This window comes from Saccopteryx bilineata, chromosome 4 (genome assembly GCF_036850765.1).
Source record: "Saccopteryx bilineata isolate mSacBil1 chromosome 4, mSacBil1_pri_phased_curated, whole genome shotgun sequence".
NCBI classification, from domain to species: Eukaryota; Metazoa; Chordata; class Mammalia; order Chiroptera; family Emballonuridae; genus Saccopteryx; species Saccopteryx bilineata.
Genome location: NC_089493.1, coordinates 137749030 through 137762107, shown reverse-complemented (window position 1 = coordinate 137762107; position 13078 = coordinate 137749030). Strand labels below are relative to the sequence as shown.

At 49.7% G+C, this 13078-nt stretch overlaps 1 protein-coding gene across 5 annotated transcripts in view; it reads right to left on the bottom strand.

The window, feature by feature from the left end:
* Nucleotides 1-363: 363 nt before the first annotated feature.
* SQSTM1 (sequestosome 1) overlaps nucleotides 364-13078 on the bottom strand; it is a 33221-nt gene continuing 20506 nt past the window's right edge. For 3 of the 5 annotated variants that reach the window (XM_066278543.1, XM_066278545.1, XM_066278546.1), the window contains exons 2-8: nucleotides 10573-10668; nucleotides 9819-10048; nucleotides 9584-9725; nucleotides 8335-8415; nucleotides 2653-2867; nucleotides 2221-2416; nucleotides 364-1263 (exon numbers count right to left, since the gene is read on the bottom strand). In XM_066278543.1, the coding sequence (XP_066134640.1) occupies nucleotides 1106-1263; nucleotides 2221-2416; nucleotides 2653-2867; nucleotides 8335-8415; nucleotides 9584-9725; nucleotides 9819-10048; nucleotides 10573-10621 (1071 nt within the window). In that variant the 5' untranslated portion in view covers nucleotides 10622-10668 and the 3' untranslated portion in view covers nucleotides 364-1105. Of the gene's footprint in view, nucleotides 1264-2220; nucleotides 2417-2652; nucleotides 2868-8334; nucleotides 8416-9583; nucleotides 9726-9818; nucleotides 10049-10572; nucleotides 10669-12491; nucleotides 12926-13078 lie in introns of those variants that run through there. The other 2 variants (XM_066278542.1, XM_066278541.1) reach the window with 2 other exon arrangements.

The window sequence follows — 13078 nt, the reverse complement described above, 5'->3', positions numbered from 1 at the left end:
CACGATTTTCAAACAGATCATCTCTCATTGCAACATTTTTTTTCCTTTTTCTTTTTTTATGTGAAAGGAGGGGAGATAGTAAGAGATTCCTGCATGCACCCTGACCAGGATCCGCCCAGCAACCCATCTGGGGCCAAGGCAGCAAATGAGCTATTTTTAGTGTCTGAGGTTGCCGTGCTCAGACCAACCAAGCTATCCTCAGTGACTAGGGCCAATGCTCGGACCAACTGAGCCACTGGCTGTGGGAGAGGAAGTGGGAGAAAAGGGGGAGAAGCAGATGGCTGCTTCTCTTACATGCTCTGACTGGGAATTAACCTGGGATGTCCATACACCAAGCTGACAATCTACTCACTGAGCCAACTGTCCAGGACCACAACATTTTTTATTAAAGTGTTTATACCATTTATTACAGATGGTTTACAAATACGCTGACAGAATAGCTACAAATGCATCTTCTTAGTTTAAAAGCAGGTGACATTTGAAAATAAGAACTATAATGGTTATGAACAGGCAGTGCTCAATGACCACCATGGGTTCCCATCAGCCCTTCCTATTCCCAGATGTGAAGCCCCGTCCTGGGCTGGCCTGCCCTCCAGTACTCGCTCCAGGACAGCCTCCTCCTTCCCAACAGGATGTTGGCTGTATTCCAGCTAAACTCAGAGTATACCAGGTTTCTAGCAGAAAATAAACTATGTGTCAGTGCACTGTTAGTCATTTAAAAAAATAAAAAGCAGAAGGCTATTAGGCAAGATGTGTTCTGGGCTGCTGGTGTAATCCTGGTGGACAGAGAGCACTGAAATGAAGTGGGGTGGCCTCAGCATCCTCCCTAGCAAAGAGCCTCTGCCCAGAGATGTCACCTGGCCTATCCTGGCTGTGAGAAGCCAGGCACCCAAGGGAGGCTGGTAAATGCTATTCAGACATCAGCGCATGTGGAACTCCCACCTCATATCACCTATCCTACTGCCCTGGATGGCTTCATGCATCCCCACCCGATTCTGAAAGAAGAGTGCAGAGAAACGGCCCTTGCAGAGGCACTTGGATTCTACACTAGCTCAACACAACTATGAAACAAGAAAGGGGACAAGTAACAGGTGAGTAGAAACTGTCACAAGGGCAGTGGGTGCTTTGAATACTGGATGGTGTCCAGGGCAGCCCCAATGTCATAATTCTTGGTCTGCAGGAGCCTGGTGAGCCAGCCGCCGTCGTCTGAGAACCCCATGGACAGCATCTGGGAGAGGGACTCAATGAGGCGGGGGTCAGCTTCTGCCAGAGAGAGTAACAAAAGTCATGAGGGGGAGATGCTGGGCTCAAGTGTTCCTCACAGCAGCAGCATCCTGTCCAGTCTGTCCCGTAGGGTCTCTAACCCTCCCAAGGACACTCTGAGCCAGGGACTGACAAGCTTTTTCTGTAAAAGGCCAGAGAATAAAAAATTTAAGCTGCTCTGCAGGCTGTCTGTCTGTCACTACCACTCCACTCTGCCATTCCATTGGAGAAGCAGCTAGACAACGCAAACAAATTAGCATGCTGTGTTCCAATAAAACCTATATTTATTAACACTGAACTTGAGTTTCACCTGATTTTCACAGGTCTTAACTTTTAGATAACATTATAAAAATGAGAAAATCATTTTGGCCCATAGGCTATAGTTTGTCGCCCCTGCTCTGAGTCAGAGAAGATAGACACTATGGGTCCAAGGGCCACATTTGGCCCACAGATGGGTTTTCTCCTGAATATTGTCATGTGACAGTGATGAACCAGAGCAGAGTACTGGCTCCCTGTTTTATTCAGTGTGTGCTCTCTGGCTGCCACAGTCCCCACCTGGCCCTGCTGCCTTCCATACCACCTACTTCCTGCCTGGCTCCGACAGGAACCTTGGCTGAGGCCCTGTTAGGCCAGCACCTACATGAGGAAACAATGAGAGTGAACTTGCAGGCCACTCTCCATGGTGCACAGCAGTGCCAAAGCCAGAGCAGCTGTCACGTCATATCTGCTTTTATAACTGCAGGTCTAGATGTTAAGTTTTAGAAACTACTAAAATTGGCTGCACTTACAAGGGTTCAGTCTAGACACAAGAGGACAAAACCAACTCTGAATTTTCTCTCATGCCAATGGACAAGCCCTGAAGTAGAGAGCATGCCGTCTTTTTGTGATGCTGAAGTCAGGTTATAGGATGCTCAGAATAAAAAAGGTAGAAATACAAAACTGCTTGAAATCACTTGCCTGGCGGTAGATGTGGGTACACCGCAGCTTCCTTCAGCCCCGTGGGGCCTTCCCGGGCAGGGTCCAGGGAGCTGGGCCCTTCAGACTCAGGCATCTGTAGAGACTGGAGTTCACCTGTAGATGGGTCCACTTCTTTTGAAGACAAGTGAGTCCAGTCATCGTCTCCTCCCGAGCAGTTATCAGACTCCATCTGTTCCTGGAACAAAATCTCATAAGCACATAAACCATGTGCAGCCCACCTGACTACAGCCTCAATTTCTGGGACAGTCTGCATGTGGAGGACAGACTGATAAGGAGTTAGAGGAATATTTTTCTTTACAAAGTTCTAGTGGAGGGGTCAGAGAGTGACTCTAAGCCAGAATGGATGCGCTGGCTGTGTCAGGGCTGGGGAGGGCCATGCTGGGGCTCCAGGAGAGGTGGGAGGGTGCTTGCCTCAGTCTGCATGCCCGACTGCAGGGCTATCTTGTTCATTTGCTCCACCAGAGACTGCGTCTCGCCTTCCATGACCTCAGCTGGTTTGCTGGCGTCAGAAGAGCAACTTCTCGACTGTGAGTTGCACTTCTCCTCTGTGCTCGAGCTGCCTGGAGAGACAGGGTTCAGGCAGCTTCTTTTCCCTCCGTGTTCCACATCGATATCAACTTCAATGCCTAGAAGCCAAGTAGGAACAAAAACTCTTTAAGTCCTTCAGAGGGCGAACCTGCCGGCTTTCACATTCACCTCCCCCAGTGTGGGAGGGCTGGATACTGGCCTGGCTGCTGTGGAGCGCATCATGCTACCAGTACAGGACTGGGCCAGGATGTCAGCCAACCAGCCAGAAGGCAAATGGTCACCATTGGCCTTCAAGATCCCAAGGGCTGAAATACTCCCAAAATTCTGGCCCCAAATCTTTGTTTCTAGAAAAACTCTTATTGCACCTTTACTTAGGTGTTTAGCTTAATGAAACATGAACCTCAGCAATATCCCAGGTCAATTTCAGAGCCAGTAAGTCCTCAAAGAGACCTTGTTTTGTCCTAGCCATGCAGGACAGATCTGCACCGCAGGCAGGGTACGGACCAAATACCACATGTGGCCAGAATGCCCCCATCCTGGCACTGAGAACCACAAGCAGCATTATGCTTGTGTGTAAGGGCCGAATGATGTAAAGACCACATGTATTAAACACTAGAATTCTGCTTAGGCAGATGGACAGCCCTAAAGGTTTGTTTGAGGCTCACGAAGCTGGGCCCACAGGCCGGCCTGCCCATCTCCAGTCCCTTCCACCCTGAAGCACATGCTCACTGAGGAGGAGGGCACAATCACCAATGCTGTTTTTAATTAATTTTAATTTCTCAAAGGACTACCTGCCCACAGCTTAGTTACACAGTTCCAAACATCTGTAGAAGGTCCCAGCAACCAACCACAGCCCAGCCTCTTCCCAGAGATAACTTTCAACCCATATCACTTTTTCTATCTTGATTGCTCGGGTTTGCTGTTTATTTCTTACTCAAGAGATCAAACCTTAGCTCCCCTTCCCGTCATTTCAAAAACTCAATTTTTGGTGGAAAAAAAAACACATTGTTTGTTACTGCCACTATATATTGTTCTTTGCCAAAACAGTAGTGGACTTATTTCCTTGTAAAGATTTTTTTGTTTTTGTAGAATTAATGATGTCCTTTTTTATTTGCTTACTTTCCCCATAAGCCCCAACAGGTTCTCTAATTTTCTACATGGATTCACTGTATCAGATGCTCCATCATTCTGGATTTTACCCTGGAGGCCATTGCCCTGGGGTGCCAGCTATAGGCTCCAGCCTGGCCTGGCAGCCCTCTAGGCCAGAAGCACAGCAGCTGCACTATGCCCACCTTTCCTTTCCTCCTGGCAACTCCCTCTGCCTCCCACCTGTATTGGGTCCTATTTGCAAATAACTTTCTTCTTCTTCTTCTTTTTAAGAGAGAAAGACAAGAAGGGAGACAGACAAGAAGCATCAACTCATAGTTGCGGCACTTTAGTTGTTCATTGATTGCTCCTCATACGTGCCTTGACTGGGGCTCCAGCCAAGTCAGTTACCCCACACTCAAGCCAGTGACCTTGGTCTTTGTGACAGCAACCCTTGGGCTCAAGCCAGTGACAATGAGGTCATGTCTATAATCCCACGCTCAAGCCGGATGAGCCTGCACTCAAGCCTGACTTCAGGGTTTTGAACCTGGGACCTCAACATCCCAGGTCAACACTCTTATCTATTGAGCCACCACCTGGTCAGGCACAAATACCTTTCTTCATTCTGGGTTTATTTCTTCATTTTGACTACAGAAAGGTTTCAAACTCAGGTAAGATGATCACCACCTTGCATACCAGACAACAACTGTATTCTTCCCCAACACCTGACTATTTCAGGTAGGTACAGAATTCTAGGTTGAAAACCATTTTAGCTTCAACTTCTAAAGACTTTGCTTGTGCACAACTGTCTTCTAGCTTCCAATGTTGTGCTCTTTTAATTCTCAAGCCTTTAGAGTAACCCCAGGAGTTCCTCTTTATGCCAAGGGTTGTGACACTTGACAATAAGCCCTAGTGTGGAGTATTTTTGAGTCATTGTACAAGTCATTAAGGGGTCCCTTTCAATTTAGAGGTTAATGAGTTAATGTCCTTAGTGCCAAAAACTTGTATTCTTTGTCTACTTACCCTCTTCAGTTTCTCTGTTCTCTTTCTAGAATTCCTATTCATTTCATTGGGCCACCAGGATCAATCCTTCAGTTAATCTCCTGCTGGACCCACCACTCATTCATGATGCCCAATTTCAGGCTAGTGCCTCACCCTGCCCTGTGTCCCTGCTGTCTCTCCAGCTGAGGCTTCCCCAGATCAAGTGCTCCAGGTCTCCTGCAAACACTGGCAAGGGCCATCATCTGGCTGAGCAGGGCCCTAAAGTCTCTATGTGATCCTTCATTGGGATCTTCATCCCATGCCCTGGTTCCCTGGCCTTCCTGACCGGGCAGCCAGCTTTGTGTCTTACTAGTACCCTCCCTCCATTTCCTGTCTTCCAAAGTTTGATGGCATCATCTTATCTCATCTTCCATTACTTTTCTCCCTTTTTCTTTGTCCATGTTGCTTTAAACTTTTAAATCCACTTAGTGTTATTTTAGCAAAGTTTGAGGAGCAAGCAGAAATAAAAGCAGGCTTAACTACCAGTACTCTGCAATATTAAAATTGTGTTTCGCCTTACATTTTCCCTCCAACTTTATTATGAAAGGTACAAGCAAAGAGAAAACTTAGAACACTACAATGAAACCATATACTTTCTCACTTTGAGTAAATAACATGACTCTTCTATAAATGGATCAGATCAGAGAGATTATAGAACTGGAGTTTCTCCAACTTGAGGATTACCCAAATGCAGGGCTTACAAAACCATGCCATAGACTATGCCCTGCTGCTCCCAAAGCCTCTCTGTGTGTGCTGCTGCTGGTGTGGGGGGTATGGAATACCTCATGAAGAGGAAGGCTCTGCTGTTTTGTGTCCTAGATGTCAGTGACTGAGACCTCAAAATGGGACTAGTTCTGGGCCTTGGTGGACCTACTCAGCTGGTTCACATGGCAACTATTAAAAAGTGGCCTTGAGGCCTGACCTGTGGTGGCGCAGTGGATAAAGCGTCGACCTGGAAATGCTGAGGTCACCGGTTCGAAACCCTGGGCTTGCCTGGTCAAGGCACATATGGGAGTTGATGCTTCCAGCTCCTCCCCCTGTCTCTCTCTCCTCTCTCTCTCTCTCCCCCTCTCTCTCTCTTCTCTAAAAATGAATAAATAAAATTTAAAAAAAAAAAAAAAATGGCCTTGGGCCTGACAGTGGTGCAGTGGATAGAGCATCAACCTGGGACATTGAGGTCCCAGGTTTGAAACCCCAAGGTCGCTGGCTTGAGCAAGGGGTTACCGGCTCAGCCAGAGCCCCCTGGTCAAGGCACATATGGGAAGCAATCAATGAACAACTAAAGTGCTGCAACTAAGAGTTTATGCTCATCTCTCCCTTCTTATCTCTCTCTCAAAAAAAACTGGCCTTTAATTTTTACTTTAAAGTCACTTACTGCACAGACTTGTCCTCTGGGAGGTGCCACGGCTTGCTCCCTCCTAGGCCCTGCTCTGGGAACAATCACTTCTAGGCAACTGGCAGTGTGAGTCATCCTAGCTATTAGTTGCTTGTCAGAAAATACCCATAACTCCAATAACTCCAATAGCAGAATTTAATCACTTCCTTGGTTCCTCAAATGGCTCTGAACTGAAACTATTCAAAGGCATATTTTACCAAAACTTTCATCCTTTTGTAGTCTCCTCCCTAGTTAACCGAAATCAACTCCACCCACCTTGAAAGAGATGAAAAGACCTTTATTCTTATCCAAAAAGATTTCTGAGCACTTCCAAAATCCAAAATTATTCCCATGTGGCCCTGGCCAGATGCTCAGTTGTTTAGAGCGTTGTCCCAATGTGCAAAGGTTGAGGGTTTGATCCCCAGTCAGGGCACATGCAGAACAGATTGATGTTTCCCTCTTCCTCTCTCTATAAAATCAATCAATAAATTAAAAAAAAAAATTCCCATGTCCTGAGTGGGGAATCCAAGTCAAATTCTGAAACACACAAGCTCAGATGGTGTTGGGATGAACAGCAAGTACAACCCGATCACCTGGGAAGCCTTCAAAATACACACACATCTTGGGCCCTCCCAACACAAACCAGGGTCCAGAAAGCAGATCAGGGCCTCGCACTGTTGTAAGTTCCCTACCTGAACCTAGACTTGATTTTCTAACTTCCCAGGTCGTCTTGTTCGTTTAACTGAAGAACACTGTTCTTCAGAATAAGTAATTTTAATAGTTTCTATACACTTAAATATACACAAACAAAACAAAAAAACCCCCACAACAGTCTTCAATAGTGATGCTGATGATCAGTCAGCTTGAGAAGCACTGTCCACTTACTGTCTTCCAAAGAGCGGTTCCCACGGCCCTTACCCACAGCCCGTTCGGTGGGTAACTATCTCTCACAATTCCACTCACCTTCACTGTGTCTAAAATGAGTGGCAGACAGTTTAGCACAGCTTATCGCCCAACCATAATCTGATCACTGCCCTGCTGTTTTATCCTCTTTGGAAAGCATTAAGAATACCAACTGATTTTTCTCACTGTTTCAAAGCCTTTAATTCTAGTAATACAAACCATGTCGGGTCTGAGCTGTTTTATAGAACAGTAATGCCAAGATGTCACTGCTGCTTCAAAGCTGTGACCAGGGGCAGCATGAGCAGAAATGTCTCAGGTTGGAGGCAGTCATTTTCTGGATGCCACAGGGTGGGTGGCAGGTTGGGAGTGGGCACCCTCCTATCAGCATTCTCTCAGACATTGGATACAACTTTGGGACCAACTGGGTGGACACTTCCTGCCACTGTAGTAAAAAATAAGGTCTCTTTCTAGTTTGATATCATAGATCTGTGGTAATCTTGAACCAGAAGTCACCTTCTTTAACTGATTCTTACTGCCACAAGCCCTAGCCCTGTAGGGCTCACATCCAGACTAGTGGATGCAGTGGATACTTTCAAAAACCTCAGAGATCACACCTGTCACACCACTAAGGGGTACATGCTGTAGTTCACTCACCCAGAAACCTACTCTTAAACCTGAGGCACTAGGAATTCGGTATCACATGAGCCCCTTCCTCCACTGCTCCTGGCTCCCCACAGGCACAAACCAGCACTCAGGAAACCGGGTTGCAATAAGAGGGAGAAAAAAGAGAAAAGGCATCTCAACTAACTACTCACCCAAGTTCTTGAGGGAATCCCAAGGCTCACATGAGGGAAAGATGGTCTTCTCCCAAAGGCAGAAGCTGACAGGCTAGCCCTGCAACTAAGCCTAGTCACCCTCCCTACTGGGTTTATTTCAACCAAAGGCTGGCTAATTCTTTTGTACCTGTGTGGAAAGCTCCAGAATCTTTCAGGGACTTCAACCTTGAGGAGTCTGTGGTACAGCACTTGGCAAAGGTTAATTTGAGGCTTTACCAGTCTCAGGGGTGTTTCTCTTCCTCTGTAATCTCAGGTGAAAGCCACACACACACACCTAGTTACCAAAAGGCCCTGCTGGTATCAGATGAACAGGCAAACACTTACCCAGGGGACTGAGGGCAGCTGCTACACTCTCCCCTACATTCTTGAGGAAATTCACACTGGGATCCTCCGATGGACCAGAAGCTTTGATTTTTAAAAAATAAAAACAATGATAAGTTTAATTCAAAGTACCTTTCTCAATGACCTTGATGCCCGCTATAGTGCTATCACTTTCATCACACGTGCCCTCTACCGTGGGGCCTTTCCTGGCAGCCTGCGCCCCCAGCACTTTCCTCTCTCCCTCCCACTCCAGGCAACCTTTTGGGCCTCTGGGTCCTTCTTCATGTATGACTCTGGTGATTGGAAACCTGCAAGGGGATCGGTACACAGTATAAAATATCAACCATGTCCTAGGCATGTTATTTTTTTAAAATGAAGCAAGTATCTTCAGCTTTGTCCCAAAGGATGAGGTAAATCAAAGGACACAGTAAGTAATGAAACCAGAATCCAATACACACAGAATACACACAGAATTCTACACACAGAATACAAGCTGTGTGTAGTTTTTAACTTTTTGACTGTGTTTATAAAAATGAGCTAATTTGGCTCTGACTTTCCTGACAGCTAACACAAGAGAACAAAGCACGTTACAGAGATTCAGGTACTAGAAAGGCACTGAGCTGGGCTGGGGCCAAGGTTCACTGCAGGTGAATTTGTAGCCTTGGGTACTTGGGCACCTGGTTTTCCCTTTTTTTTTTGGTATTTTTCTGAAGCTGGAAACGGGGAGAGACAGTCAGACAGACTCCCGCATGCACCCGACCAGGATCCGCCCGGCACACCCACCAGGGGCGAAGCTCTGCCCACCAGGGGGCGATGCTCTGCCCCTCCAGAGCCACTCTAGCGCCTGGGGCAGTGGCCAAGGAGCCATCCCCAGTGCCCGGGCCATCTTTGCTCCAATGGAGCCTTGGCTGCGGGAGGGGAAGAGAGAGACAGAGAGGAAGGAGGGGGGGGGTGGAGAAGCAAATGGGCGCTTCTCCTATGTGCCCTGGCCGGGAATTGAACCCGGGTCCCCAGCACGCCAGGCCAATGCTCTACCGCTGAGCCAACTGGCCAGGGCCTGGTTTTCCCATTTTTAAAATTAAGACAGTGCTCCACACTGTGAAGGGTTTGGTGAGAATTAAATAACCTGAATAGCCATGAAGCATCCAGCCCAGCCACAGGCACAGCAGGAATTTGGGTCACGGGGAAGGCTCTCTAGCTCTACGTCGGCCCTTCCACCTTGCCCTGCAGAAGCCAGCTGACCATGGCTCACCGGATTCTGCTGTGGGGCTGGAGTGGGGGTCCCCTGCCCGAGGAGGACGTGGACTCCAGTTCCCAGGCAGGCCCATCTCCCAGCCAGACCATCCAAAGTGGCCGTGTTTCAGCCTCCGGAGCCAGCGGCTATGAGAGAAACCCTGAGGAGAAGGAAGCAGAAGAGCAAGCAGTGCTGGGTTAGGAGGCTCTTGCCATCCTGCCCCTTCCGTGGCCGGCAGGGAGGCCCTGCTCACCTCAGAGAGATGCCCGAAAGGGCTGGGGAAGGCGAGCTTGCTGTGTTCCCGGTGCATGCCTTTCCCCTCGCAGCTAGCACACAGGTCATAGTCAGGACAGACACTGCATTTATACCGGGTCCCCACCACTGGGCCATTGCAACCATCACAGATCACGTTGGGGTGCACCATGTTGCGGGGTGCCTCCTGAGCACACGGAGGGCGGTGGTCCCGCCGGCACTCCTTTCTCTCTGCAGGGAGAGCAGAGGTGTAAGGTGGGGTCCCACAAGTCTTCCCCTTGTCACTATTGAGGGGCTGTCACCACTGTCAGCAGGCTCCTGATCTCGCTTTCCAGACACTGAGTCCATGCAGAATCGAGTTGTTTAAGTGATAGCCAAAAAATGACCAGAGAACCTGACAGAAGGGTCCCAGTACCTGTGCATTACCTGGGCACATGTGGCCCAGGTGGGAGAGAAGCAGCAGGGAGCTGTGTCTGCACAGCTTTGGTCTTGCCCTTCACTAAAGTAAACCCCACAGCACCTCCAAACTGCCCCTAGCCCATAGCACTTGGTCTGGGCACAATCAAGAGTGAACCCAAAGACCCTCTGTTCCCACCCACTATGGTAGACACAGACTCCCTTCTAAAGCCAGCACAGAGAGGATCACGCCCCTGTCTACACAGCCCATGGCTCCTCTCCTCTTTGTTGAGATTTCTCCTTAACCTCAAGCCATCCAGTTTTACTTGGTGGGCAGCACCCAGAGCAGCACCTCTTACCTTTAATGTAAATACGGAAAATGTCATCCTTCACATATAGCATTGCCATCGTCAGTTCCTCGTCACTAGAAAAGGCAACCAAGTCCCCGTCCTCATCTAGGATGTTAAAAAAACAACACATGAGCACCTAGGGCTTCTAACCTGGATAGAACTGCTGAAAAGGGCTGAGGCCAGTGCTAACGAAGCACTTTTGGGGCTATAACTGAAGCCCACCTGAGGCAGAGGAAGCGGGACTGAGACCTGGCTGCCCATTCACTCTGCCACTGCCTGAAGGTACAAACTCCAACCTGGGCCCTGGGCACAGAGGAGACAGAGCACCTGTGTGCAGGGACAGCAACAGTAGTAGCTGGCTGCCTGCTGCTCTGCTTCTAGGTCAGCTGCCCCTCTACAATGGTGCTGCCTTGGTTCACATCTTACCAGGCCCAGGACCACCTTTAACTGTGGGAGATCTCTGCCTGTGACCTGCTCCTGGGAAACCAAGCCCCTCAAAAGACCTTGGGCTTCTTGTGGTTTAGGAGAATAAATTAGATGAATACATCTGCTTGCCCCTCCAATGAAGCAAAAACTATGGATTTAAATGTAGTCTTCTTTTGAAATGTTGGCTCAAATGATTTTAAAACACCCCCACATAGGTCAAACCACACCATATATCTGTAGCTTTGTGGGCCATCAAACACAACATGTAATCATAACAACAGGGGTAGGGTCAAAAGGTGAAAACCCAAATTCCATCAACAAATTGAACAGATAAAACAAAATGTGATATGTCCACACAACTCAATATTATTCAGCCACACACACACACACACATGCACAAAATGAAGCACTGACACATGCTACAACACTGGTATACCTGGGAAACATGCAAAGTACAAATAACCGTTATAAAAAAACTATCCATACTGTATTATATTTATATGAAATGTCCAGAATAGGGCAATCCACTGAGAAAAAGAGTAGATTAGTGGTTGCCTAGGGCTGGGGGGATGGGAGGATGGCTAAAGGGCAGAACTCCTTTATAAGGTGGTAAAAATTCTAAAATTGTGATCATGATTGCACAAACCTGTGAATATGCTAAAAATTGTACACTTTAAATGGGTGAATTGTATGGCATATAATTTATAGCTAAATAAATTTTTACCAAAAATCAATAAACCATCCAGGAGCGGGCCTGGCTCAGGCTGCATTCCTGGGAGAGGTCCCAGCATTGCTCCGTCCAGGCGCCTGCCTTGGCTACCACCTCCCTCCCAGCCACACCTCTCCACCCCACTCCTAGCAGCCACCAGTCAAGACACTGGGCTATTCCTGGACTGCGGTCCCACACCAACACTTCTGCAGGTTTTGATATTGTTCCTCTGCCCTCTTCCAGTGGGAGTCAGCCGGCCTGGGACGTTCTGTGGTCTGCTTCACCTCTCCTCCCACAGCCGCCGCGGGCTCGGCGCGGCCGTACAGCCTCCAGGCCCCGCACCCCACACTTGTTTACCCGCGTCATTCCTCCTTCCAGAAGGCCCAGCCTCTTCCGGGGCATGATCTGAAACCCCACCCGGCACTAGCAGGCCCAGACTCGGCAGCAGCAAGACATCACTGTAACCTGAGTGCCCGCTTGACCACTCAGTGTCCTCCGCCAGCCGGCGAAGACGCCCCGGCGTACCCTCGCCAAGATCTGCAACATCATGGCGGGGGGATGGGAGGCCTCTTACGCCCCAGGCCTGAGATCCTCCAAGAGAGCCTGCCAGTGCCTGGTCCCGCCAAGAGTCGGCCTTGGTCACGACTTTTGGTCACTAGGCTGGCACCGAACTTGTACTGGGACCAACGCAGGCGCCACCAAGACCGTGGAGAGGGAAGGCGCAGCCACCCGCCCCGCAGGCAGGCCTGTGTCGGGTCCTCGCGCCACTCCCCAGGGCTCCTGGCCTGCTCACCACGGTAGTGCGCCTGGAAGCTACCCGGCCGCAGCGCGGGAAACAGGGCAGCCACCCGACTCAGCAGCCGCTCGCAGGGCCCCGCGCCCGCCACGGCTTCCGCCTCGGTTTCGGAGCTGAAGTAGAAGCTGAAGCGGCGGATCTCACGGGCCGCATCCTCCTTGCCCAGAAGGTACGCCTTCACAGTGAGCGACACCATTGCAGCAGCTGTAGAAGCAGGAGCCTGGCGAGGTGAGGGCGACCGCGCGTTCGCGGCTTTTGTAAAGGACGCTAGAGCCTGGCCCCGCCTCCTGGGCGGGGGTCTCGCTCACGGCCACGCCCCAGGCCACACAGCGACGCGCGAGCCTCCCTGGCAGGGCCCTGCGTGTCGTCTCCTCCTAGACACCGCCCCTGACATTTCCTCGCGGCCCCCTCCTCACTGACTCCTCTCCTCGCTGACCCCTATCTTCACTGCCCCCAGTGCACCGGAGACCCCAAGAAGCTGGCCCCGCACTCCGACGTCTATATCTGGACTAGGACCTCGGCACTTGGGGGAAAGGACCCGCAGGGGTCCCGCCCCAGACCCCTCCCAGGTCTGGGCCTGGCCG